Source organism: Sinocyclocheilus rhinocerous, unplaced genomic scaffold, assembly GCF_001515625.1.
Source record: "Sinocyclocheilus rhinocerous isolate Xijiao unplaced genomic scaffold, SAMN03320098_v1.1 scaffold1111, whole genome shotgun sequence".
In the NCBI taxonomy this organism is placed as follows: domain Eukaryota; kingdom Metazoa; phylum Chordata; class Actinopteri; order Cypriniformes; family Cyprinidae; genus Sinocyclocheilus; species Sinocyclocheilus rhinocerous.
The window spans coordinates 1,268,916-1,291,813 of NW_015655406.1; the positions used below are offsets into that span (position 1 = coordinate 1,268,916).

The 22,898-nt window shown below is 36.2% G+C and overlaps 2 protein-coding genes across 7 annotated transcripts in view; both read left to right on the top strand.

Moving 5' to 3' along the window:
• LOC107718216 (collagen alpha-2(VI) chain-like) overlaps positions 1 to 14,601 on the top strand; it is a 20,240-nt gene extending 5,639 nt beyond the window's left edge. For 3 of the 5 annotated variants that reach the window (XM_016525208.1, XM_016525206.1, XM_016525209.1), the window contains 26 exons: positions 847 to 1,454; positions 1,640 to 1,660; positions 2,191 to 2,256; positions 2,372 to 2,425; positions 2,562 to 2,606; positions 2,980 to 3,006; positions 3,103 to 3,129; positions 3,879 to 3,923; positions 4,016 to 4,069; positions 4,145 to 4,207; positions 4,306 to 4,368; positions 6,062 to 6,115; positions 6,206 to 6,241; positions 6,320 to 6,382; positions 6,565 to 6,627; positions 6,741 to 6,803; positions 6,980 to 7,042; positions 7,131 to 7,181; positions 7,314 to 7,412; positions 7,522 to 7,584; positions 9,066 to 9,101; positions 9,189 to 9,234; positions 9,317 to 9,469; positions 9,614 to 10,069; positions 10,153 to 10,191; positions 13,154 to 14,601. In XM_016525208.1, coding sequence (XP_016380694.1) covers positions 847 to 1,454; positions 1,640 to 1,660; positions 2,191 to 2,256; positions 2,372 to 2,425; positions 2,562 to 2,606; positions 2,980 to 3,006; positions 3,103 to 3,129; positions 3,879 to 3,923; positions 4,016 to 4,069; positions 4,145 to 4,207; positions 4,306 to 4,368; positions 6,062 to 6,115; positions 6,206 to 6,241; positions 6,320 to 6,382; positions 6,565 to 6,627; positions 6,741 to 6,803; positions 6,980 to 7,042; positions 7,131 to 7,181; positions 7,314 to 7,412; positions 7,522 to 7,584; positions 9,066 to 9,101; positions 9,189 to 9,234; positions 9,317 to 9,469; positions 9,614 to 10,069; positions 10,153 to 10,191; positions 13,154 to 13,755 — 2,960 coding nt within the window. In that variant the 3' untranslated portion in view covers positions 13,756 to 14,601. Of the gene's footprint in view, positions 1 to 846; positions 1,455 to 1,639; positions 1,661 to 2,190; positions 2,257 to 2,371; positions 2,426 to 2,561; positions 2,607 to 2,979; positions 3,007 to 3,102; positions 3,130 to 3,739; positions 3,767 to 3,878; positions 3,924 to 4,015; positions 4,070 to 4,144; positions 4,208 to 4,305; positions 4,369 to 6,061; positions 6,116 to 6,205; positions 6,242 to 6,319; positions 6,383 to 6,564; positions 6,628 to 6,740; positions 6,804 to 6,979; positions 7,043 to 7,130; positions 7,182 to 7,313; positions 7,413 to 7,521; positions 7,585 to 9,065; positions 9,102 to 9,188; positions 9,235 to 9,316; positions 9,470 to 9,613; positions 10,070 to 10,152; positions 10,192 to 11,138; positions 11,996 to 13,153 lie in introns of those variants that run through there. The other 2 variants (XM_016525207.1, XM_016525210.1) reach the window with 2 other exon arrangements.
• A 342-nt stretch (positions 14,602 to 14,943) lies between these two features.
• LOC107718215 (phosphorylase b kinase regulatory subunit alpha, liver isoform-like) overlaps positions 14,944 to 22,898 on the top strand; it is a 43,207-nt gene continuing 35,252 nt past the window's right edge. For both annotated transcript variants that reach the window (XM_016525205.1, XM_016525202.1), the window contains exon 1: positions 14,944 to 15,557. In XM_016525205.1, the coding sequence (XP_016380691.1) occupies positions 15,480 to 15,557 (78 nt within the window). In that variant the 5' untranslated portion in view covers positions 14,944 to 15,479. The remainder of the gene's footprint in view (positions 15,558 to 22,898) is intronic.

The following is a 22,898-nucleotide window of genomic DNA, read 5'->3' on the forward strand; positions in this document are numbered from 1 at the left end:
GTTACAGTTTTTGACTGGCATGTCTCTTTGACTAGTGCATTTTTTGAGCCTATATTTAGTATAAGTAAAATACTTAAGTACTGTTAAAATCAGATACTCTAAGACTTTTACTCAAGTTGTTTTGGAATTGGTGACTTGTAAGGTGTAGTGGAGTAATTTTCACTGTAAGGTATCTGTACTTTTACTCAAGTATGGTTTTTAGGTACTCTTTACACCTCTGGTAACCGATTAGTCTGTATTATTCTATGAATGCATTATTTGTTCATTACACCTATGTTTTAGTTAAAAATATGGATGGAAGCATTCAATTGATCAAAGGAGACAGTAAAGACATTTATAATGTTACAAAAGATTTATATTTGAAATAAATGGTGCTCTTTTGAACTTTATATTCATCAAAGAAAAATGAATTCAGCTTTACATCACAGGAATAAATGAAAACAATAATAAATCTTACAATTTATTTTTTACCACATTGAAAATGTCTTTATTGTCACTTGTGACCAATTTAATCCATCCTAGCTGAATAAAAGTTTTAATTTCTTTCTTTCTTTTTTTTAGTCTTACTGACATTTTCTAGGATTCTTTGATGAATAAAAACTAAAAAATAATAAAAAACAGCATTTATTTAAAATATATAATTATTGTACCATTATAAATGTCTTTATAGTCACTTCCGACAGATTGAATGTTGCCTTGCTGAAAAAAAAAAAAAATTTATATATAAAAAAAAATCTTACTAACCCTATAGTTTTAACATATTATTTTAATGAATATAAAAATTATTTGATATTATTTTATGCTGTTTTAGTGACTTATGTTGCTGTGTGTGTTCTGTCTCTTCAGAACCAACCGAATGCCCAATCGACTTGTACTTTGTCATCGACACGTCTGAGACCATAGCTCTACAGGAGAACCCACCTGGCAGCTTGGTAAAGAGCATCAAAGACTTCACCACCACTTTTGCTACGAAACTAAAAGACGTTAACTATAAAGGTTTAGTTCAGATCAGCTGGTCTGTAGGAGGCCTTCACTTCTCCCAGCGGCAGGAGATCATCAGCACCATCACCAGTAAAGATGTGTTCATCGAGAGGCTAAAACCAATCACGTACCTGGGAAAGGGCACGTACATTGACTGCGCTATCACCAACATGACCCAGCAACTGGTCCGCTCACCGTCCAAACCCAATGCCACGCGCTTTGCTGTGGTCATCACCGATGGTCACGTGACAGGAAACCCATGTGGTGGGATCAAAGTGGCTGCGGAACGAGCACGTGATGAATTCATTAAGATCTTCGCTGTCGCATCATCCAGGAACCTAGAGGAGACGGGACTCAGGGAGATCGCTAACTCACCTGCTGGAGTTTATCGTAACAAATACATGGCGGTTGATCTCACGGGAGTGAGGCCAGTCATAGTGACATCAACAATCGATCGCATATATGACACAATGGTAATGCAATGCCTTTCATACTTTTCTTTTGGGTATACAGTGGTATAATACTCTGAAATTAAGATATTGGATGATTTTCAGACATATTTAATGATGAAAACATGATTTAGTACTTCATTGATGTTTGTTGTGAGCTAAGGACTATTATTATAATAATCTTCCTTTGGTGTCATTCTCTCTTACAGCTTCATCTGGCTTATCAAGAGGTGAGATCCATATCAGTTTACTAATATCTATTGATTTCAAGGATTTTTTTCATTGGGTGCCAACATGTTGAATCACTTTTTGTCAGAGCTGTCACTATATACTCCTACAAATAAAAGGAGGTTTTCTCAGCAATGAAACAGAAGAACCATTTTTGGGTTCCCCAAAGAACCTTTCATTGAATGGTTCTTCAAAGAACAATTTTTTCTTAGTGTGAAGAACATTTTTTAAATCTGAAGAATCTTTTTCCACCTTTTGTGGAACGGAAGGGTTCCATGGATGTTGAAAGTTCTTCATGAAACAATTAATGGCAATAAAAACATTTTGTTTTTAAGAGAGTATGATAGGTTCATAAAGGTTCTCCAAAAAAGGATTTTGTTTGAAGCATCTGGATTTTATTGTCCATATATATGTTTTGACACTCCTTATAGCTTCAGCAAATATTTGATGAACCATCTTCAAAAAATGGATTTTTATTTAACATTGCAATGTATAATCTGATTTCTAATTTAATTTCATCATTATTTTCCAGTGTTACTCTGCGAAATGTTTGGAGACTCCAGGACCTCCAGGTCCACAAGGACACAGGGGACAGAAAGTGAGTATCTTAAAAAACAAAATTTGACAGCACTGTCAGAAATCTTAACTATCAAGTAATTCCAGTCTGTTTTTCTTTTCGCTTAACACTTGATCTAACGCCTTGATTATTACAGGGAGCTAAAGGAGATAATGGCGAGCCCGGTCTTAAAGGTCAAAGTGGACGTCCTGTGAGTACAAACCAGTTCTCATGAACGCATTCGGTAAAATACAGCATTTCAACCAAAAACTATTCTACATCTAATTTGTATTCAAAGAGGCTCTCACACCAGTACTATTTGTATTAACTCATGTTAAAACCTACAGGGAGATCCAGGTATTGAGGGACCCATTGGACATCCTGGACCTAAAGTAAGTTCTTCACATTCCTCAGGCGCATTTAAATGTCTAGTCATAGACCAATATGTATTGGTCAGACCAATTAATCTGCATGTATTTTAAGATTATCGGCATTAAGTGATAAAGTGTTTTTGCTTGGCTGATTAACAGAAGGGAGCATCAGATAGCCTTGACAATATATAATTTTATTTTTTATGTTTTTAGTGAATTTTAAGTAATCATTGTGTTAAATGCTCAGTTCACTTTAAGCATTTCATTTCAAATTTTGTGTACATCTAATTAGCTGTCATTAAAATGCATTATGTATATTTCGGCATTATTGCACTGGATTTGTCCAATTTACTGCTTGTAACCACCCTGCTTTTTTTCTTCTTCTCTCATTTAGGGAGAGCCCGGTCTCAGAGGTGAAAAGGTAGGATTTTCTCAAAGTTATCTGTAAGATCTAACAAATATGGTTGACATATTGATAATGCACCAACAACTTTACATGCAAATTATGTGTTTTTAGGGAGAAATTGGAGCACAAGGGAGAAAGGTAAGTTCCTTAGACCATTTACTTATGATTTTATATTTTCTCTGTATGCAGAATCTTCCATGCTGCATGTATTTTGAAATATTTATAAACATTTTTATTCTTTCTGGACCTAAAGTAAGTTCTTCACATTCCTCAGGCGCATTTAAATGTCTAGTCATAGACCAATATGTATTGGTCAGACCAATTAATCTGCATGTATTTTAAGATTATCGGCATTAAGTGATAAAGTGTTTTTGCTTGGCTGATTAACAGAAGGGAGCATCAGATAGCCTTGACAATATATAATTTTATTTTTTATGTTTTTAGTGAATTTTAAGTAATCATTGTGTTAAATGCTCAGTTCACTTTAAGCATTTCATTTCAAATTTTGTGTACATCTAATTAGCTGTCATTAAAATGCATTATGTATATTTCGGCATTATTGCACTGGATTTGTCCAATTTACTGCTTGTAACCACCCTGCTTTTTTTCTTCTTCTCTCATTTAGGGAGAGCCCGGTCTCAGAGGTGAAAAGGTAGGATTTTCTCAAAGTTATCTGTAAGATCTAACAAATATGGTTGACATATTGATAATGCACCAACAACTTTACATGCAAATTATGTGTTTTTAGGGAGAAATTGGAGCACAAGGGAGAAAGGTAAGTTCCTTAGACCATTTACTTATGATTTTATATTTTCTCTGTATGCAGAATCTTCCATGCTGCATGTATTTTGAAATATTTATAAACATTTTTATTCTTTGTCTAACAGGGTGTTGCAGGAATATCTGGCAGAAATGGAACAGATGGGCAGAAGGTTAGTTATGGTAAATGTGAGGTAGTGAAGTGTGGATAGCAAAAAATAAAATAAATAAAAGATAAAATAAAAATGACTATTTTTTTAAACAGGGAAAAATTGGCAGGATTGGCGCTCCTGGCTGCAAAGGTGACCCTGGTGACAAGGTGTGTGAGTCTTTTCCTTTGGGTAATAGATTCTTGTCATGCAAGTCCATTAACAGGTGAATGTTTCTTTTACAGGGTCCTGATGGCTATCCTGGAGCTGTTGGAGAACCGGGTCTTCCAGGGAGTCTGGGAGAAAAGGTACCTGATAAATTATAGAAAAAAGAAAAATTGACATTTATAAGCCATTAATTAGGCTTATTGGTTTGATGTGTCATGGTTTCTCACTTTCTTCTCAGGGTGATCCAGGTCGTCCAGGAAGACCAGGCCCACCTGGGCCAGATGGAGATCCTGGACCCAAAGTAAGATTTCATAACCACAGAGATTACATTATTATTAGCTATTATCATAGACTGTATAAAAACATGAACGTAGTGTCCGTGACGTCACCCGTAGGTTTCTGAAGAGAATTTTTGAAGCCCAAAGTAGAGACCTGTGGATTTTTCAGTCCCGCTCCCGCAGAAAAATATCTTATCTAGTCCCGTTCCCGCCCACGACATTCATGACTTGTCCCGCTCCCGCCCGCAAAAGCCTGAATAAAATTAATCTATATAGATTTTTTTCAGTACATCGAAGAAATTTACATTAAATGGTTCTGTAACATTTCCTAAGCTCCACAACATACCAGCATAAACACTCCCGATAAAATAGTTGTTATTTAGGCTAAGCATCAACATTCACAACAGAAAAGCAAGCATGGGCTGCTGCGTGCATGGTTTGGCATGGCAGTATGCCAGCAGCGCTTCCTTTATTGTCACTAAAAACTGACATCGCAGTTAATTGCGATCTCATAAAGTCAATAAATATATGCACAATGAATCTTTCACAATGTCTACACTTCGTGTGTTAAAATGAGAGGATGTCGTGAGCACGCAATTTCAGCACTGAGATTGGAGATATGTAGATTCTAACTTAATCACCTCTGATTGGTCATTGCGTTCCAGAAATCAACAGCTGAGTCTGTGATTGGCTACATTGCGCAACCCTTTAAATACGTGTTATAAATAGAAACTATGCCTAGCTTGCACGTCAATCATTTAAATGTTAATATTAGTTGTTCTTTTTGCTTTTGTGCAACAGATAAATAACAATTTATATGTTTTAGACACTTTATGTTTAGATAATTTCTATTTTGCGGGAGTCCCGCGAATCATTTTATTCTCCCGCATCCCGCACACACACGAGTCTCTTCCCGCCCGCACCCGCACTCGCCCATCAAGAGTTGTCCCGTGCTGCACCCTCTTGCGTTGGGTCCCGCGGTACTCCTGCGGGAGTGCAGGTCTCTAGCCCAAAGTGGGCGTTGCCGGTCGTCGCCATCTTGGCAGCGCGTCACTCCCGGATAATCGAAAATGGGCAAAGAGGCGGGACGTGGGTGGCGCTGATTGCTGAAACCACGCCCACTTAGCTCGACGGCGATGACAGCAGCGGCAATCCACCTGTCACTCAAGTGGCCACGCCCTTAATTATGCAGAATTTTAAAGCTTAATATAATTTAAACGGATGAGTTATAAAAAAATTCACCCCCCTCACAGTTGTCATGAAGGGCAAAATTAGCTATATAGAAAGAGGCGGGACGTGGGTGGAGCTGGTTGCTGAAACCACGCCCACTTAGCTCGACGGTGGTGACAGCAACGCAAATCCACCTGTCACGCAAGTGGCCACGCCCTTAATTATGCAGAACTTTAAGGCTTAATATAATTTAAACGGATGAGTTATAAAAAAATTCACCCCCCTCACAGTTGTCATGAAGGGCAAAATTAGCTATATAGACCAAAACCATTTTTTGTACCAGGCTGTAAACATATTTTTTTCTGCTGTAAAGTTGGGCATTTTAACATGGGAGGTCTGTGGGATTGACTCCCTTTTGGAGTCAGTCTCTAGCGGCCAGTCGATGAATTGCAGTCACTTCCGTGTTGGTTTCAAGAGAGAGACTGGAAGGTTGCCGCTTGGCTATTATCAATCATATTGTAATGTGCTCTCTGACACCCCCTACAGGGAGAGAGAGGAAGTCCCGGATCACCTGGATTTCCTGGCCAGAAAGGATCTGCTGTATGTATTTGTTTTAATTATGGTCATTACTGTTATTTTAACATTGTAAATTAGAGATGATGTTAACAAAAACTTTGTTTTGTTTTATAGGGGATAGCTGGAGGACCTGGACCTAAAGGCGACCCTGTGAGGAATTATTTTTCTGTCATGTTTGCATTGTAAAACTACAGTAGGTGGACTTGATATTTACAATTGTATTTTTAGGGAAGACGAGGAGACTTTGGACTTAAAGGCAGCACTGGGCCTAATGGGCCAAAAGGAGAAAAGGTAAGTGTTTTTGTGAAAATTATAACTTTACAAAGAATTAGGTCTCAGTTTAGTAAGTTTAGTGTGTGGTTCTCATTGTACTGTAAACTCAGATTGCATGAGGGGAGACAATGTTATTTAATTTAACAATTATTTTAACAATGTCCTAAATGATTAATTGAAGTATTTATAATGTTTGACAGGGTGAACCAGGTCCTGAGGGAACAAGGGGTCTTCCAGGCGAGGTTGGCAACAAAGGTTCCAAGGTAAGAGTCATTGATTTGGCTGCTTAAAAACAGGTCAGTGTAGAAAAAATTGATTTTTATTGGTTTTATGGTGGACATGATTGAAAAAAATACATATTTTTTTTAACTTCTAGGGGGATAACGGACTTCCAGGACCAAGAGGCTCACCAGGAGCTCCTGGAGAGCCAGGCAGAAATGTAAAAAAAAAAAACATTTTTCTAAATTTCATATTTGCCAGACATTTTACAGTACACAATGGCTGAAAATGTCCTAAACCAAAAGCAGCTGCCTTTTTGTCTAGCTGCTTACGTCAGATGATTAACTTATTTTGCTGGATGAACAAGCAGCAAAGAACATGTTATCTCCATTATAGGGTTCCCAAGGTGACCCAGGTGATGCTGGCCCTAGAGGTGATCCTGGCCATCTAGGACCACAGGTACATCACACACAAAAAAATCTGATGGTTTTAAAATCAATGCTTGCATGTCTGTTATAAATACAAGATGCTGATTCCTTTGCTGTAGGGTGATTCTGGCAGACCTGGGTTCAGCTATCCTGGACCAAGGGGACCTACGGTACTGTAATGAGTTAAATTTGTAGTTGTACTGAATTAAATTTCAATTTAGAGAGCTTTAGATCACATTATATTTTAAGATTTTAGATTATACAAATAAAATATTACAATATACTATATATTTGTTCTACAGGGTGACAGGGGTGATAAAGGTCCGCCTGGACCCAGGGGAAGTAGAGGAGACTGCGGACCAAAGGGCGACCTGGGTTCAAAGGGAACTCCTGGAGAGCCGGTCAGAAAATTGACTAATTTTTGTTGCACATTTGCTGTTCAGAAATAAAATGCCATTTGCAACCAGTTTTACTTTCATAGTGTGATAATATTTTTTCATTTTGTTTCAGGGAGAGCCCGGGCCCCCAGGAGAACCTGGACGAAGGGGCCCTATAGGAGATCCAGGAAGAGATGTAAGTTTAATTTTTTAGTGCATATTAATGTTTAAAGGACGTTTGGGTAGGATTGGGTAATAAACAATATCATATTGAGATTGCAATAAAATGTATGTCTATAATGATGATAAGCTCTCGATATGGATTAATCTGACAGTCTATCACACAGCAGAAATAAACGCAACAACAGCCAGCGCATGCCGCTAATAAGTCTGCATGTTCTCTTTTCGTCTACTACACAAACTCAAGCAAGCGTGATGCTCACAGCATTTTCAGTGTCTGCTGTCTCAATATATGAAGTCATGAACACATGAACTTCATCTCCAGAGCTGCTCAGAGTCACTTCACTAGCATTTCATCATTTCATTTGAGAAAAAATACCGTAAATCATTTATAAACATACACCAACACAGGAGAGCACATCATTATCTAAATATGCCAACTGTTCATTGCAACTTCAAAATAAAAGTTAAAAAACAAGTTTGCATGTTTTGATGTCCACATGTTCTTGTTCAAGAAATGAAAGTGGCAGTAGCATTTCTATACTAAAGAAGTGGCCAAATATTAAAGATTAAGTGGACATTTGAATTAACCGTTGTTTAGTCAATATTAAACAATGATTGGATTGGCCTTTAGCGCCCTCTGCAGGCATTTGATATATAAGTTATGATTATACTTGTTTTATTACATTATGTATTTTTAACTCTTTTGTTCAATAAAACCATATGATTACTTGCTTTTGAAATTCTATTTGAACCAATTGTTTTTGCCTCATTGCTATTATATATGTATTTTATGTCATTGTAAAGTCTAGGTCTATTTTTATTTCCGCAAAAAAACAAACAAAAAAAATAATAATAATTATCCGATTGCTCGATTAATCGTCAGAATTACTTGATTACCAAAAAAATTGTTAGTGACAGCCCTAATATTTTTCATCCATGTTTTAATTTATAAAATTTTGTTGAACAGCGTTTTATTTGACAAAAAATGAAAACATAATGTTTTGTTGCAAATTAATTGTTATATTTTCTTTTGATTACATTTTAAATTAGTTTTAGTTTTATTAATTCATTTTATTTTTGTATTCAATTTATATTTAATCATAAAACAAAGAATTTATAGGGAAAAAACAAAAAACATAATGGATTTCATGGGGCCCTAAATAAACGGGTAGCTTAATCTGTGGAGTTCAATTATGAAAAAACAAGATATGTTTACATTCATTCTCAAGGTCTAACAAACATGTGGAAAGCATTTCCTTTGCCATTAATGGTAAATATTGTGATATCATTTGATATGGAAATAAATATTGATATGGTTGATATAGAAAACAATATTTTTGTCTATATTGCCCAGCCCTCCGTTTGGGATATTTCATTTATTTTGTCGTTGAAAAGTGCTTAAACAACAGTAAATGGTAACAATGAGCCAAGGTCTGAATGCTTGCAATTTAAGTAAACTTTTTATTAAATGATTTCAAACTGTGTCCTTAACAGGGTGACCCTGGACCAGAGGGAGACCCTGGCCTTACTGTAAGCATTAAAATTCAGATTTCGTAATTAAATTGCTCAAAACTACTTTATGACCGAATGTTGAATAAATACTATACATTTTCTCAGGAATGTGATGTCATGAACTACATCAGAGAGACCTGTGGATGCTGTGGTAAGATTCTCATACTGTAAATTTGCAGTAAAAATAAATGGATTGCTACAGTATATTCACTGAATGTTCTTGTCTGTTTCAGATTGTGAAAAGAGATGCGGTGCCCTGGATATTGTGTTTGTGATTGACAGCTCTGAAAGTGTGGGGTTGACCAACTTCACCCTGGAGAAGAACTTCGTGATCAACACCATCAACAGACTGGGCTCAATAGCAAAAGATCCCAATTCTGAAACAGGTAAAAATACATTGTGGAGCCAACGTTTGCATGGAGAAGCACCATTCATATTTACTTCAAGTCAATTTTACAATCCGAATGAGCTTTAAATACATTAAGTAGCAATGCACAAGTGGTTTAATTTGTGTTTGCTAAATTTCTCAGGAACTCGAGTCGGCGTTGTCCAGTACAGTCACAACGGAACATTCCAGGCTATTCGCCTCAACGATTCCAAGATCGACTCCATGTCCGCTTTCAAAGAAGCCGTGAAGAAGCTCGAGTGGATCGCTGGAGGAACGTGGACGCCTTCTGCCCTGAAGTTCGCCTATGATAACCTGATTCGCGATAGCCGGCGTGCTAAGGCTAATGTGACCGTGGTTGTGATCACAGACGGCCGGTACGACCCCCGTGATGATGACAAACTGCTCAATTACCTCTGCACGGACACCAACATTGATGTGAATGCCATCGGTATTGGTGACATGTTTGACCAGCCGGAGGAGAATGAAAGCCTGAAGTCCATTGCTTGCAGAAAAGATGGAAGAGTCATGGGAATGAGGCGTTTCGCTGATCTGGTTGCAGAGGATTTCATCGATAGGATTGAGACTGTACTCTGCCCAGGTGAGTCCTGACTTTACTATGCTTTTTAGCTTTATCCAGAAATAGAGTTTTCTTTTCATTACTTTTCTCTTCTTTGTTTTTAGATCCAGTGATTGTTTGCCCTGATCTTCCATGTAAAAGTGGTAAGTGTTGTTGTTCATACCTACAAAGATGTGTATGATTAACTTTCCTAATGGCTGAAAAGACATTCTGAATGTTTTTCTTTCAGTCAAGTCAATGTATACGGCAAGATTTATTATTATTATTTTCTTTACATAACTATAATCTTTTTATTATTTTATTGTTTTTAAATTGCCTTTTTTTCACAGGGTTTGAATGGGTTTTAAAGGGGCAAATCTCTATACAATGCATCCAAATAGTGTTATTTATTTACTATTACAATATTTATTAGTATTTTGACTTAAGTTTTAATTCAGTTTTAATTTTAGTTAAAATTTTAGTGATTGTGCTTTTGTCATTTTATTAGTTTTTGTGTGTTTTAATATTTCTGTTTAGCTTTCATTTATTTTTATTTAATTGTTTTGTTTTAGTAATTAAAAACGCTTTGGTGGACACGCAGCCTAATAGTTTCTGTGTCAGCCATGACAGCTAGAATGCTAATAATAATTTAAAAAAAAAACAGGTTGTATTTGGCCTATAAAAGTCATAATAATAATGTTTTCTCTGCAAAATAATATAAAATCCACAGAACTGTCTGGATTTGTTTGTGGGGTAAATTATCAACATATTTATAAAAAGTCATTTTTTTAGTATACATTTATGGTTCAGTACACATAACAAATGTTATACATTTGTACGGTTATACATCTCAAATGTATATGTTATGAATATTAATCATACACTTGTTATGTGTGATAACCAGCCCAGTCTCACAAGAGAAATGTCACATTATCAAAACAGTGGTGTGTAAACAGTTGTTTAGTGACATTTCCTTGTGAGTGTGTCAGCTAAATGCACAATGTGCAACGCAAAAGTTATCAAATCAAAAACTAAAATCAATCAAAACAGCAACTAGGCAGAGCCAGTTGCTAGGAGGCCCTAAAACTATTGTTTTAACACTCACTTGCAGATAACGCCCTTGCAGAGGAGTGGAAGGACAGTCCCATCCCAACCACTGTACTAAGCGTCCCAAACTTAATCAACAATCCACAAGAGGCCAAACACCCCGATACCTACACCAAGGCTGTAGCTACATTGGCTTACGCAGCCCAGATGGCTAAACTGTCCTCTGAACCTGACAAACAGAGATGGACTGATCTGTTCATTGACTCATTTAGAGAGATCTATTCTGATATGATGGGAGACCCAAACAAAGCTCTTGGCTTGTGTTAGGAAGCATGGGATTGGGCATTTTCAAAAATTCTAACTGATAGCTTCAGTGAAAGAATAGACTTGGCCTCGCTGTAGAGTTGTGCTCTCTGTAGAGAGTTAAGTAAAAACCTAGCTGGTCTATGCATGAATGTAGTATTTGCATTAACAATACTCAAAAGCAGTTGCTATTACCGCTCTTAAAGATGTAAAATTTCATTTGCAAGAAATAGCATGTAAAATAGTTAACATCATGGCCAACCACTTACATTTGTTTGCTAACCTCTGCTAAAAGCAATTCCCTGCTATGAAAATGTGAAATGGCAACCTTTGCCTCTTGACCTCGATGCCTGCTGCTCTGTAATTCAAATATATGAAATGAACACATTTTGAAGAATAGCTGAACAGCTCTTTGACACTTTGCTTGCATGGCATGCTGTCATTAGCTTTGCCTGGTTTGCTTGAATCCTCAGGGCCTCTAGGACTTGAAGGCATTTTAATCTTTTATAAATATGGCGGGAGACGCTTTGGTGTTTTGAATATGAAAGATAGTGGTAATTGATACTTGAAGGGTAGTTTACATTCAAAAATTAAAATTCTGTCATCATTTACTCATCCACATTGTTTCAAACCTGTATGACTTTCTTTTCTTTCTTCCATGGAACACAAAAGGAAATGTTTTAACTTTCCATACAATGAAAACATATAGTGACCAGGGGATTTCAAACTCCAGAAAGGAAAATAAAGACTCCATAGAAGTGTTGTAAAAGTACTACATCGGTAATGGGAAATTCATACAGGTTTTAAATCACAAAATCAGGTAATGATGACAGAATTTTTTATTTTTTGATTGATCTATTCCTTTAAAGCATCTGTACATTAGTACATAATTAATTAGTTTTGCACTTTGCACATTAAGGCTGAATTCACAAGCCTGTAGCTTCTCAGAGGTTAGTGAAATATCAATGGAGCTTTTTAGTGCTGCTTTACCATTGTCGACCTTCAAAGACCCACTATAATGTACAGAAATAATTTATATGATGATCAATTAGGGATTTTGTATAAACCGCTTTACCAATGCTATAGCATACAGTTTTATTCTTTAAAAAATAATTCAACCATTATTCTGGTTAAATTTAAGTATATTTTCTCAATTGCCCCAAGAGTTAATCTGCTTTTAGGCAACAGAAGGCTTTAGAGAGTCTCTGACATATAATTCTAATAGCATTCATGTACTACAATGGCAATTCAGTAATACTTTTTGTAGCCTCCTAACTGTTAATGGCAATTTATGTGGCATATATTGCATGTTTGATTATCTCAGTGAATCTTTTTGAATGGAAATTCATATCAGAGTGAATTAGCTATGTACGTCCTGATATTGACTGTCCGTGAGTGAAAGAAAAATGGACTGTGTACAATTCAGAATACTTTTTTTTTTTTCAGTCTGCCATTATGGTCAATAATGAGATTTTTCTTGGTAATACAAGATTATGTATATTTAGTAGCAAGTATATATATACATGACACTATATCAGAAATGTGCAATGAAAAAATGGCAAGCTCTCGGACTGCAAGAAATGAATTAATGAACTTGAATTATTTGTAACAAATAAATATCTTTAGCAATGAAATGCTTATTTTGTTAGATTTATATACTCTTAAATTAACTTTATCTTATTTAACTTTATCCACTGGAGCAAATCAAGCTTGAAGTACCATCTAAATGCAAAGCATGTCACCTAAGACAATTATTGCTGTTTTTGTATTTTGTAGAGCCAGCTGTAGCCAACTGCATCCAGCGGCCTGTTGATCTCATCTTCATGCTGGATGGCTCAGAGCGCATGGGTCAGGAGAATTTCCGCTATGCACGTGAGTTTGTGGAGAATGTTGCTAACCGCCTGACCCTCGCCCGGGGAGACAACGATGAACGTAATGTCAGGGTGGCTCTTCTGCAGTATGGTGATGAAAACCAACATCAATTGGCCTTCACACTTACCAACAACTTCACCCTCGTCACTGATGGCCTTGCCAGCATGAGGTACCTGGATTCTACTTCCAATGTGGGAAGCGGTATTATCTACGGCGTCAACAACATTGTCACGAGTGGAGGCACCCGATTGGCTAGACGAAATGCCGAGCTGTCGTTCGTCTTCATCACCGATGGGGTCACCAGCAGCAAGAACCTGGAGGAAGGCATTAGCTCGATGCGCAGAGCAGAGGGCGTTCCCACTGTGATTGCCATGGGCAGCGACGTTGACAAGGAGATCCTAGCAAAGCTTTCGCTGGGAGACCAGACGGCCATTTTCAGAGGTCAGGATTTTGCCAGTCTGAACAAAGCCCGCTTTTTTGACCAATTCATTCGGTGGATCTGCTGAGGGGTGGGGTGGGTTTTTAGTAAATGGTGGGATTGGTGTGTCATAGGGTTCAGTACAATAGAACAGATGCATTTTATTTACACTAAATCTATGCAATTTAAGTACTTATATCTTGTTTAAAGATTTATGACAGCTTAGGATAACCTGCAACACTCTCATGGGCTTTTCAACTCAATGATTTCACCAGTGGAGATGGGCTTTGAGTACAGGAAGACACTGCAGTAAACCAAGAGGTTAAGTTACTAGTAACACCCCAAACAATATGTACTGAATGTGTATTTTGATAAAGTTGCAATTGTAGTTTCTGTACTTTTATGCTGAAAGGCCTCTAGAATTTTTGTTTTATATATTCTTCTACACAAGGTGCTAAACCAGAGTAAGACTGGAGTTTTGTATATCATTATCAAATGCACATTGGTAAAAAGTGCACTAATTCAGGGGTACAAGAATTTGAAAAAAAACACTTGCCACATTCATTCTGTATCACTTAAGATACAATTATGTCTAAAAACATTGTTAAATTTAATTGTCATTGACTTAAAAAGGGCCTGAAGTAGCTAAAATAAATCAATGCCACCTTCCACAGCATGTTCACTCTTGAGCCAACACATGCTTAGAAGTCCAGTGTTTCAGATTAAACATTGACTTACAGTGAAATATAGAAAAATTCATCACCTACATTTTAATGTAAAGGATAATTATGAGACTATTATTAGCACCACAATCAGTCACTTAATAAGAACCAAAAAGGAACATTTGACATGCTGTTGAACACTTGAATGAAGATTTTCATAGTTGCTGTCAAACTGAAATTTTAGTACAATAAATAAAGCTGTGGTAACACAACTGAGGTGTCTGTGGTTTTTGTTATTGAAACTCAAAGTCTCTGAACATTGAAGAAAATATACAGGCCAGAAATGTGTGGCACTTTTGTTGTGAGTGTCAAGTTATAAGTATATTTACTGAACAGTTGAACAGTGTTGATGAAACTGTTTCTTTAAACGCACATGGCCCAGGCTAACATCACACTGGCCTCATAAAACTAGAGAAACTTTACTTTTAGCTTTCAGTGTCAATGTCCTCACTGTGTTTTAATGCACTCACCGTGAACCAATGAAAAGACGAGCTTCTACATAAAAACAAATCGCGTTTGGTCCAGAGCGCACACCGTAGGCATACCCCAATGACAAACATAACCTAAACGGACTCTTTAATTAACGTTTATTTAAGGTCTTGGTAGCGCTTAGCACGAGGAATAGGTTTGAATGGTTAGAAAATACATTCACAACCTAAACAAGCTCTTAAGAAAATAAATGCTTCTTTAAAATAGCTATAAATCTTCCATCTGGTCCTGGATGCTGGCCAAAGGCATACTGAACTTCCGGGGTTTCCTGTCACTCAAACAGCCGTTCGTCATCATGTGGGCGGGCTCACGTTTGCTGTCAACATCGGAATTCATGCGGGATGTGCAATACTTTATTAACATGCAGAGCTTTAATACTGTTTGTGTGGTGGGCTTGTTTATTTTAATCGTTTTTATTATGGACTAAATGGATGGACAACACCGCGGACATGACTTGGCTAGTCATCACGAATCACTGATAAGCTACTACAGTAAAGATCTGATTGCATGCTCTCCTCTTCCTCTAATCGACCAGGAAGCAGAAAGTTTTCTTTTTCATATCTTCTTAAATTCCATGTCAGGGTCATAAATAGATGACAGCATGAGGAGCCGCAGTAATTCAGGAGTGAGGTTGGATGGATTTGCCAGACTTGTCCAAGAAACAATATTATGCCACCAGGTTTGTTCAAAATATGACTGAGAATTCTATTCTATTCTATTCTATTCTAGTCTAGTCTAGTCTAGTCTAGTGTGTTATATATGCTGTTCTCTTCTACTCTAGTCTTTTCTGTTCTGTTCTGTTACATATTCTGTTCTATTTTGTTCTATATAATGTATTATTCTGTTACTCCCTACTATTCTATTTTACTCCATTGTTCTAATCTATATTATATATGTTATTTAATATATTCTGATTTATTCTAATAATTCTATAATCGGATCTATTTTAATTCTAGAATAGAATTGTGTTCGGCAGTACTCTCAGTATTTATACAATCAGTATTGTTTCTAATGTCTAACTGAATTATTAATTTAAAAAACAGTCCTGTCTAGTTTCTTGTGGTTGAGATTTGATTCTTCTGCACCATTGGGGCCATTCTGACAGGAGGAATCTAAAAATAAATAAGGCTTGAACAAAGGTCACCTTTAAATAACCCATGAGTGAGGAAAATATTTGTATTATCTGTTGCATGTGAATTTCTTTAAAGCAGAGCTGATGCTTTATGCACAACACAAGAAAATGTATAAGTAAAAATAAGTGATCAACATAACTATGTTGGATTTTTATTTATTGAATGGTTTAACATTTTTTTTCAGCAGGTAACTTGTGTTTAAAAATGTAAAACATAAAATAAAAGAAATCGGATGGAGCTTGTATTTCTAAAAATAAAGTAAATTCAGTAAACTAAGTCACTAAGTTACATGCTGTATGGCAAGCCGATTTAACATTTAATCTATAAACCGCACTAGTAGCTAATTTAACATTACTAGTACTTATTTTTTAGATACTAGTATCTTTTCCATTAAGTACTAGTACTTATTCATTAACTACTAGTGCTTATTCTTTAGGTACTAGTGTCTTTTGTAAAGTTACTAGTACTTATTCATTAGATACTAGTACTTAATCATTAGATACTAGTACGTTTTCATTAGATACTAGTACTTATTCCAATAGTGACTAGTACTTAATTATACTTTACTTGTTTAGAAAAATTAGAACTAGTAGTTATTTTTTAGTTACTAGTAACTTTTTAGACCAGAGATATCCTGAACTAAATAGATACTAGTACTTTTTAAATTTGCATTTCTGCTCAGTATGCTAATAGTATGTTGAATATTAATGAACCAACAACATATAAGAGAGAGATTAGACAGGAAACGGAAATAAGGAGACAGAAAGAAGGCGACGAGAAGGGAGAAAAAAAGAAGGCGCAACATGGCAGAAGTACTTATACAAATATGTAGAAAATGCAAGTTTGTTGAAAGATCACTAAGCCAGGGAAACCTTAGAAACGCACAGTTGATGGCCATTGAGTCATCATTATTAAATTTGAGAAGAATTGAAGGACTGTTATCTTCTGAAACGATGGAAGAACTTGTCAGTAGCATATCAGATCTCAGAGTTTTCGCCAGACAGTCACTCAGGGAGCGCAGAGAAGAAGCTTTCACAGTCCCTCGAATTCGCTCAGGTATGCTATCAAAACAGATATTATGGAGTCACGGCATCTTTCAGCTACGAGTGAAACGCGAGGCGGCGGTCTAAGGTTAATAGTTCCCCCGCCGAACAGCAGCCCATAACCGGCTCAGATTTCGGCGACACATCGGGCACGAGAATTAGCGCTATTTCGGTGAAAAGTGATTACAGAGAACGGTTGAATACACTTAAATCAAAATGCTACTTTTAAATGTTACATTTTTATTTCTAAAATATTTGTTAAACGAGTTTAAATTTAATATTATAAACTATGCTGTATTCACCCAAATAAATTCAAATTGTCTTATATTTTGGTCTTTTGATTATTGCCTATAGTAATTCTGTGTGAATTTAAATTTCCAGCCCATTTAAAGCCAGAAATATAATAATTTTCACACAGTAAAACGCTTAAGGCATAAATAAACGCATTGCGTACTTATTTTGAGCTCATCTATGTAGTAGGCCTAGCTTATGATTTACTAATAATGTGTAGGCCTATACGGAGTTTGGTCTTTCAAAAACACTCTCAATTAACGCGCCACGTTAATATTTTAGAATGTCCCTGATGCAGAAAATTCAGCTGTACATCACAGGAATGAATAATTATAAAAAAATGTATTTGCATTAAAACCAGTTATTTTAAATTGAAAAAAAATACTGCACAATATACTTTTATCACGTGCTGCTCGCTACAATGATGCTTGCAATGTGAATCAGCTGTTAAACTAAAGACTGCCGCTGATCCAAATAGAGCAGCTGCCAGCTTCACAAAGTCTGTTCAGCCACATATTATCGTTTTTTCCGTGTTATAAACATTTAAATAACAGAAGAACTGGGATAAAATTGTATAGTTAGAGCATAAACCGTGCTAGCAAAGTAGCCTAACCTATTGAAAATGTTTTGGTATTAATGTATTGTATCGATTATTAGCTATAGGCCTACGCCAGTAAGTGACCGTTTAAAAAGTTTTTGCCATTGAATCATTCATAAACTCTCCATTACGAAAATTAATTACTACAAATAAAACAAAAAACGTGGTTATTAAACATTGTAACCACAGATTTAACCATATGGTTTTGATACAGTAACCAGTTTAACCGTGGTAGGCTGTTTGTAGTAAAACTGTGGTAATACCAATGGTAATCAGTCTGCCAAAAAACACACTTTTACTGTAATAAAACCATGGTTAATTTTCATAAGGGCTGATTCTTCCAATAATGAAACAAGTATTTACAATTACAATAAGAGAAAAAAAAATATGAATGAGACACTGATTCCTTAATCGACTGAAGCAATGAACATTTTACCTCAGTGTAGACGTAAATGTAGACGTTATTTTTAGTTGCCTCATATTTTTTTCTTCAGAATTGTGTCAGTCGCGATTTCTATTTTAAACAATTCAAAATGTATCCAGATTCGTGCAACTTTAATAAATAAGTGTGCTTCTTCTCAAGTACATTTGATTTGTCCAATATACTTTTACACAATCAAACAAGACGTAACAAAGCAAACCTTTTATTTTGATTAAAATGTCTGTTTATAATTGTTGCTAGTGAATTTTGCTTAACAGCACTTGTATAATGGTTCTGTGTATATTAATAGGTCGGCGAGGGAGACCCAAAATCACAGTGACGAGGCAGCAGTTGGAATTCTTTATGGCACAGGGCTACACCATCAAGCGCATGGCTCGACTTTTGGGATGTTCTGCATCATTTCTATATAAGAGGACAAAAGCGTTGGGGATGTCAATTAGGCAGTCAAGTTCATTGACTGACCAATTTTAAATGTTAATTTATTTTAATTTAGTTTTAATTATCATTGTACTTAATTTAGCCTATTAATTTCACATTGTGTTCTACAACATTAAATTACTGTAAATATGAACTTTGTAGCCACTGATTTTTTTTAAACCGTGTTAACATTTTATTTATATCTTATAAAACCACCTGGGAATTATGAACATGCAAATACAAACATAAAAAAAATTTGAATTCATACCAGTTTGCGGAGTGTGTGAGTAAACTATAAAAATGCTTTTTATTTGTTGATTTTTTTTGTTAAGACTGAAGTTCTTCAATTATAATACTTTTAATCAAATTCTTTGTGTCATTGTTTGCATACTACATCACAGATGATGAGAGCATTACTGCGAGCCGAGGGATTGCTGGTAACACGACACAGAGTGAGAGTGATGTTAAGTAACATTGACCCAGCAGCTGCTGCACGTAGATGGAGTGCCGCTGTAGCCAGAAGAACATATTATGTGCCATATCCAAACAGTCTGTGGCACATGGATGGGAATATGCGCCTTATCAGGTATTTACGATTTTGTTAAACCCCATGTTCTTGTGTGACTGCCTTTTTGTTAATTAATCAATTAAAGCAAGCAAGCAAATAAATAAATAGAAATTCTAGGTCTAATTCTAGTTGGGAAGTGATCCTTTTAACTGATTTGCAAATAATAATTTAAAATATGCACACATGCACTTTTATTTGTATGCCAAATATGTTGAAAATGCAGAGCAGTTTATTGTCTTGTCACATTCAGCTAGAAATCACATGAATCGTGTAAATCAGTGGTTCTCAAATTTTTTATACAAAGTACCACCTCAGAAAATATTTGGCTCTCCAAGTACCACCATAATGGCCCAGTTGAAAAAAAAAAAACTTTAAATAAGCTTTAACATTGTAAATGTTCACAGTTTGAACATCAACACTGCACTGTGCTTACATGCGCTTACAAAAAAAAAACTTAATGATTAAATTAAAATGTGTTGTACCTAAAAGTTAAATTAAAATGTGTTGTAACTAAAAGTTAAATAAAAAATGTACTGTACTTAAATATAAAAACAACTTTACTCAAATAAAGATTAAATTAAAATGTATTGTTTTAACATTAATTAAATTTAATTTAATGATTCCTCTGCGTACCACTAGAGGGAGCCTGAGTACCACTAGTGCTACTCTTACCACACTTTGAGAACCACTGGTGTAAATGATTCCATATTTTTAAATTCAAAACGACCACACTGGAGGGAAAAAAATTAAGCAGTTTGCAGTGCTGGATATTACTGTTGGTAGTTCAACATTTCAACTGTAAAACAGTTGTCATGTATTGAATGTGTCACTACTTAAACCTCACTCTCTTTCAGTGTTTAAACCGACGCTTTGATTTTGACCTTGACAAGTGCTGTTAGAAGGTTGAGGCAGATCAGCCTAAAAATATAATGGAATTTGGCAATTTCTAATTCTTTGTTGGGACTTGTCCCCCTCATGTCTATAGTGGTCACGGCCCTGTTTAAAATGTTATTTTTTCCCCCCCTTAAATAAAGTAAACATGTTTGAAAACATGATGTGAAAACAAATCCAAATAGACAATTACATTAATTAGAAAAATTAACTGGTGCACTTCTAATAAAAATGTCACGTGACAATGGAGTGATCAAACAAATCATTGTTTATTTTTAATGTAGTATTTATAAAGAATTCACAAAGTATGAATCTGCAAAATGGCCTAAAGCAGTCCATTCTGCTCCTGGGGAGGCCACTCTTCTGCATGTATTAACTCCTATACCTAATTAAACTCACCTGAAACAGATAATCAAGGTCTTAGTAGGCATGCTAAAAACTTCGAAGAGGTGTTATAATGTTCTTATAATAAGAACAACTCATTTTATTTAGTCTCTCCAAACCTACATTTTTAGTTTAGGTCCAGCTTGCCTCAACACACCTGTAATGTCTAATGTTGTGTTAGTGTTGTAATGTTTAATTATAATACTATGTTAAAGAACACTAGGGGAGATGGTCCTCACTGCAGAACACAAGATCCAGGGGGCGTGGTTGGATCCAGTTCCAACTCCTCCCACCTTACATATACCTAAACTTACCCGTCTACACCCCCTGATTACTAAACCCACTCATCTCCACCCCTAAACCTACCCATCTCCACCCCCTAGATCTGGATCCAACCACACCTCCTGGATCTTGTGTTCTGCAGTGAGGACCATCTCCCCTAGTGTTCTTTAACATAGTATTATAATTAAACATTACAACACTAACACAACATTAGACATTACAAGCGTGTTGAGGCAAGCTGGACCTAAACTAAAAATATAACAATTACAAATAGTCTAGACTTGCAAAATAACTTTCTGGTGCATGTTTTTTTTTTTTTTTCTTAAAAGCCACGTGTGTTTACGGACTTCCATCCAGAGTGCGGTCAGATCATGGTGGAGAAAATACACAAGTGGCATTGTTCATGAATCTTGTTCATGGTGTAGAGCACAGAAGCCACATCACAGGGGAATCTGTGCACAATCAGAGGATCGAGCGTCTTTGGAGGGATGTTTTCCTGCATGTTTTGCACTGTTTCTACAATGATTTCTACAGCCTTGAAGACAGTGGCACTCTAGATCCTGAAAATGACATTCACAAGGTTTCTCTTCAGCTTGTGTACTTACCTGAAATACAAAGTAGACTGAGCAGGTTTCATGAAGCATGGAATCATCACCGTCTAAGGACAGAAAATAACCGAACACCCTCTCAGATCTGGACAGATGGGATGCTGACAAACATGGGAGTAGATAGCACCTCTATCAACCATGTATTTGGTGATGATCCATTCAGAGAGCACAATATAGAGGCACTTCTGGCACAACATGGAATTCACAGCTTCCCGCTTGAATTGGATGACCAGTTCCCTGCTGTTAATGTCCAACAACCCAGTGTTGACCTTAGCCAGGAGCAACAGGGAGATGTTTTGAGAGCCATAGAAGGCATTATGTATATCATACTACAAAAAAAATCAACACCCTTTCAAAACTCTTTGCATGTCTTTATTTTTCAGTTATGTCTATTAAAATTGATGCAAAACAAAATTTGATGCAAAACTCTCAGACCCTTTTTGAAACCCTTATTTTTTTCAAAATAAGTATTAAGAACAGTTTAAAACTCTTTCAGCATAAAACTTATCAAATTTACTGGGATTTAATATTTAAGGTTTTTCACGAACTTGTTGGATTGTCACCAACTAACTTTTTCTAAACTCCTTAACCATTTTTTTACTTTGCAGAATGTAAATTGAGATCTCAATTTTTGAAACCCAAAACAACAAACTTGTCAGCAAAGTAGATGTTTACATTTTTCTCATCCTATTCTTGACCAAACCCTTGCGTGTTGCAAATGGCAAAGTCCATATTAGACTTAAACATGTCATAGCTCTTGTGCAAAGGGAGACGCAAGCAGTTGATGCACGTGTTTGCAGTTGGAAACTTCTCTCTCTGTGAAGCATACCAAGGTGAAGAATCGACCGGGTGTAAGAACTCAATGGATGGCTGTGGCTTTAATCCAATTGCAGGCAGAACACTGCATCCCGTTGCAAATTTAAGAATTTTGTCTAGTGAGCAGCTAGAGTTGCCCTCTGTGAAAAGAATAAATAAACATGAAAAGGCTGAATAATTAGATCAGTGGTGTCCAATCCTGGGGCCTCATGTATAAAGCGTGCGTATGCACAGATTTGATCTTAGATTGTGCGTACGCTTAAATCCACGCCAGCGCTCATATTTATGAAAAATGTCTTTGGGAAATGTAAGCTGTTCTTGCAGCTCGCTATCATAAGTTAAAGAATTTGGACGATGACTGGTGATCTTTTATGTTAATGACATTAATTAGGAGTCGTTTACAAGGCAGAGAGCTGAAACCATTCATTTGCGCGCAAGTTCAAGATCATTTGCGATTCAGATTTCACATCTGAAAGAGAGGCGTACGTGCGTTTTCTGTGCGTACGATCATTTTATGAATCGCACGTACGCATATCTGAGAGATGAT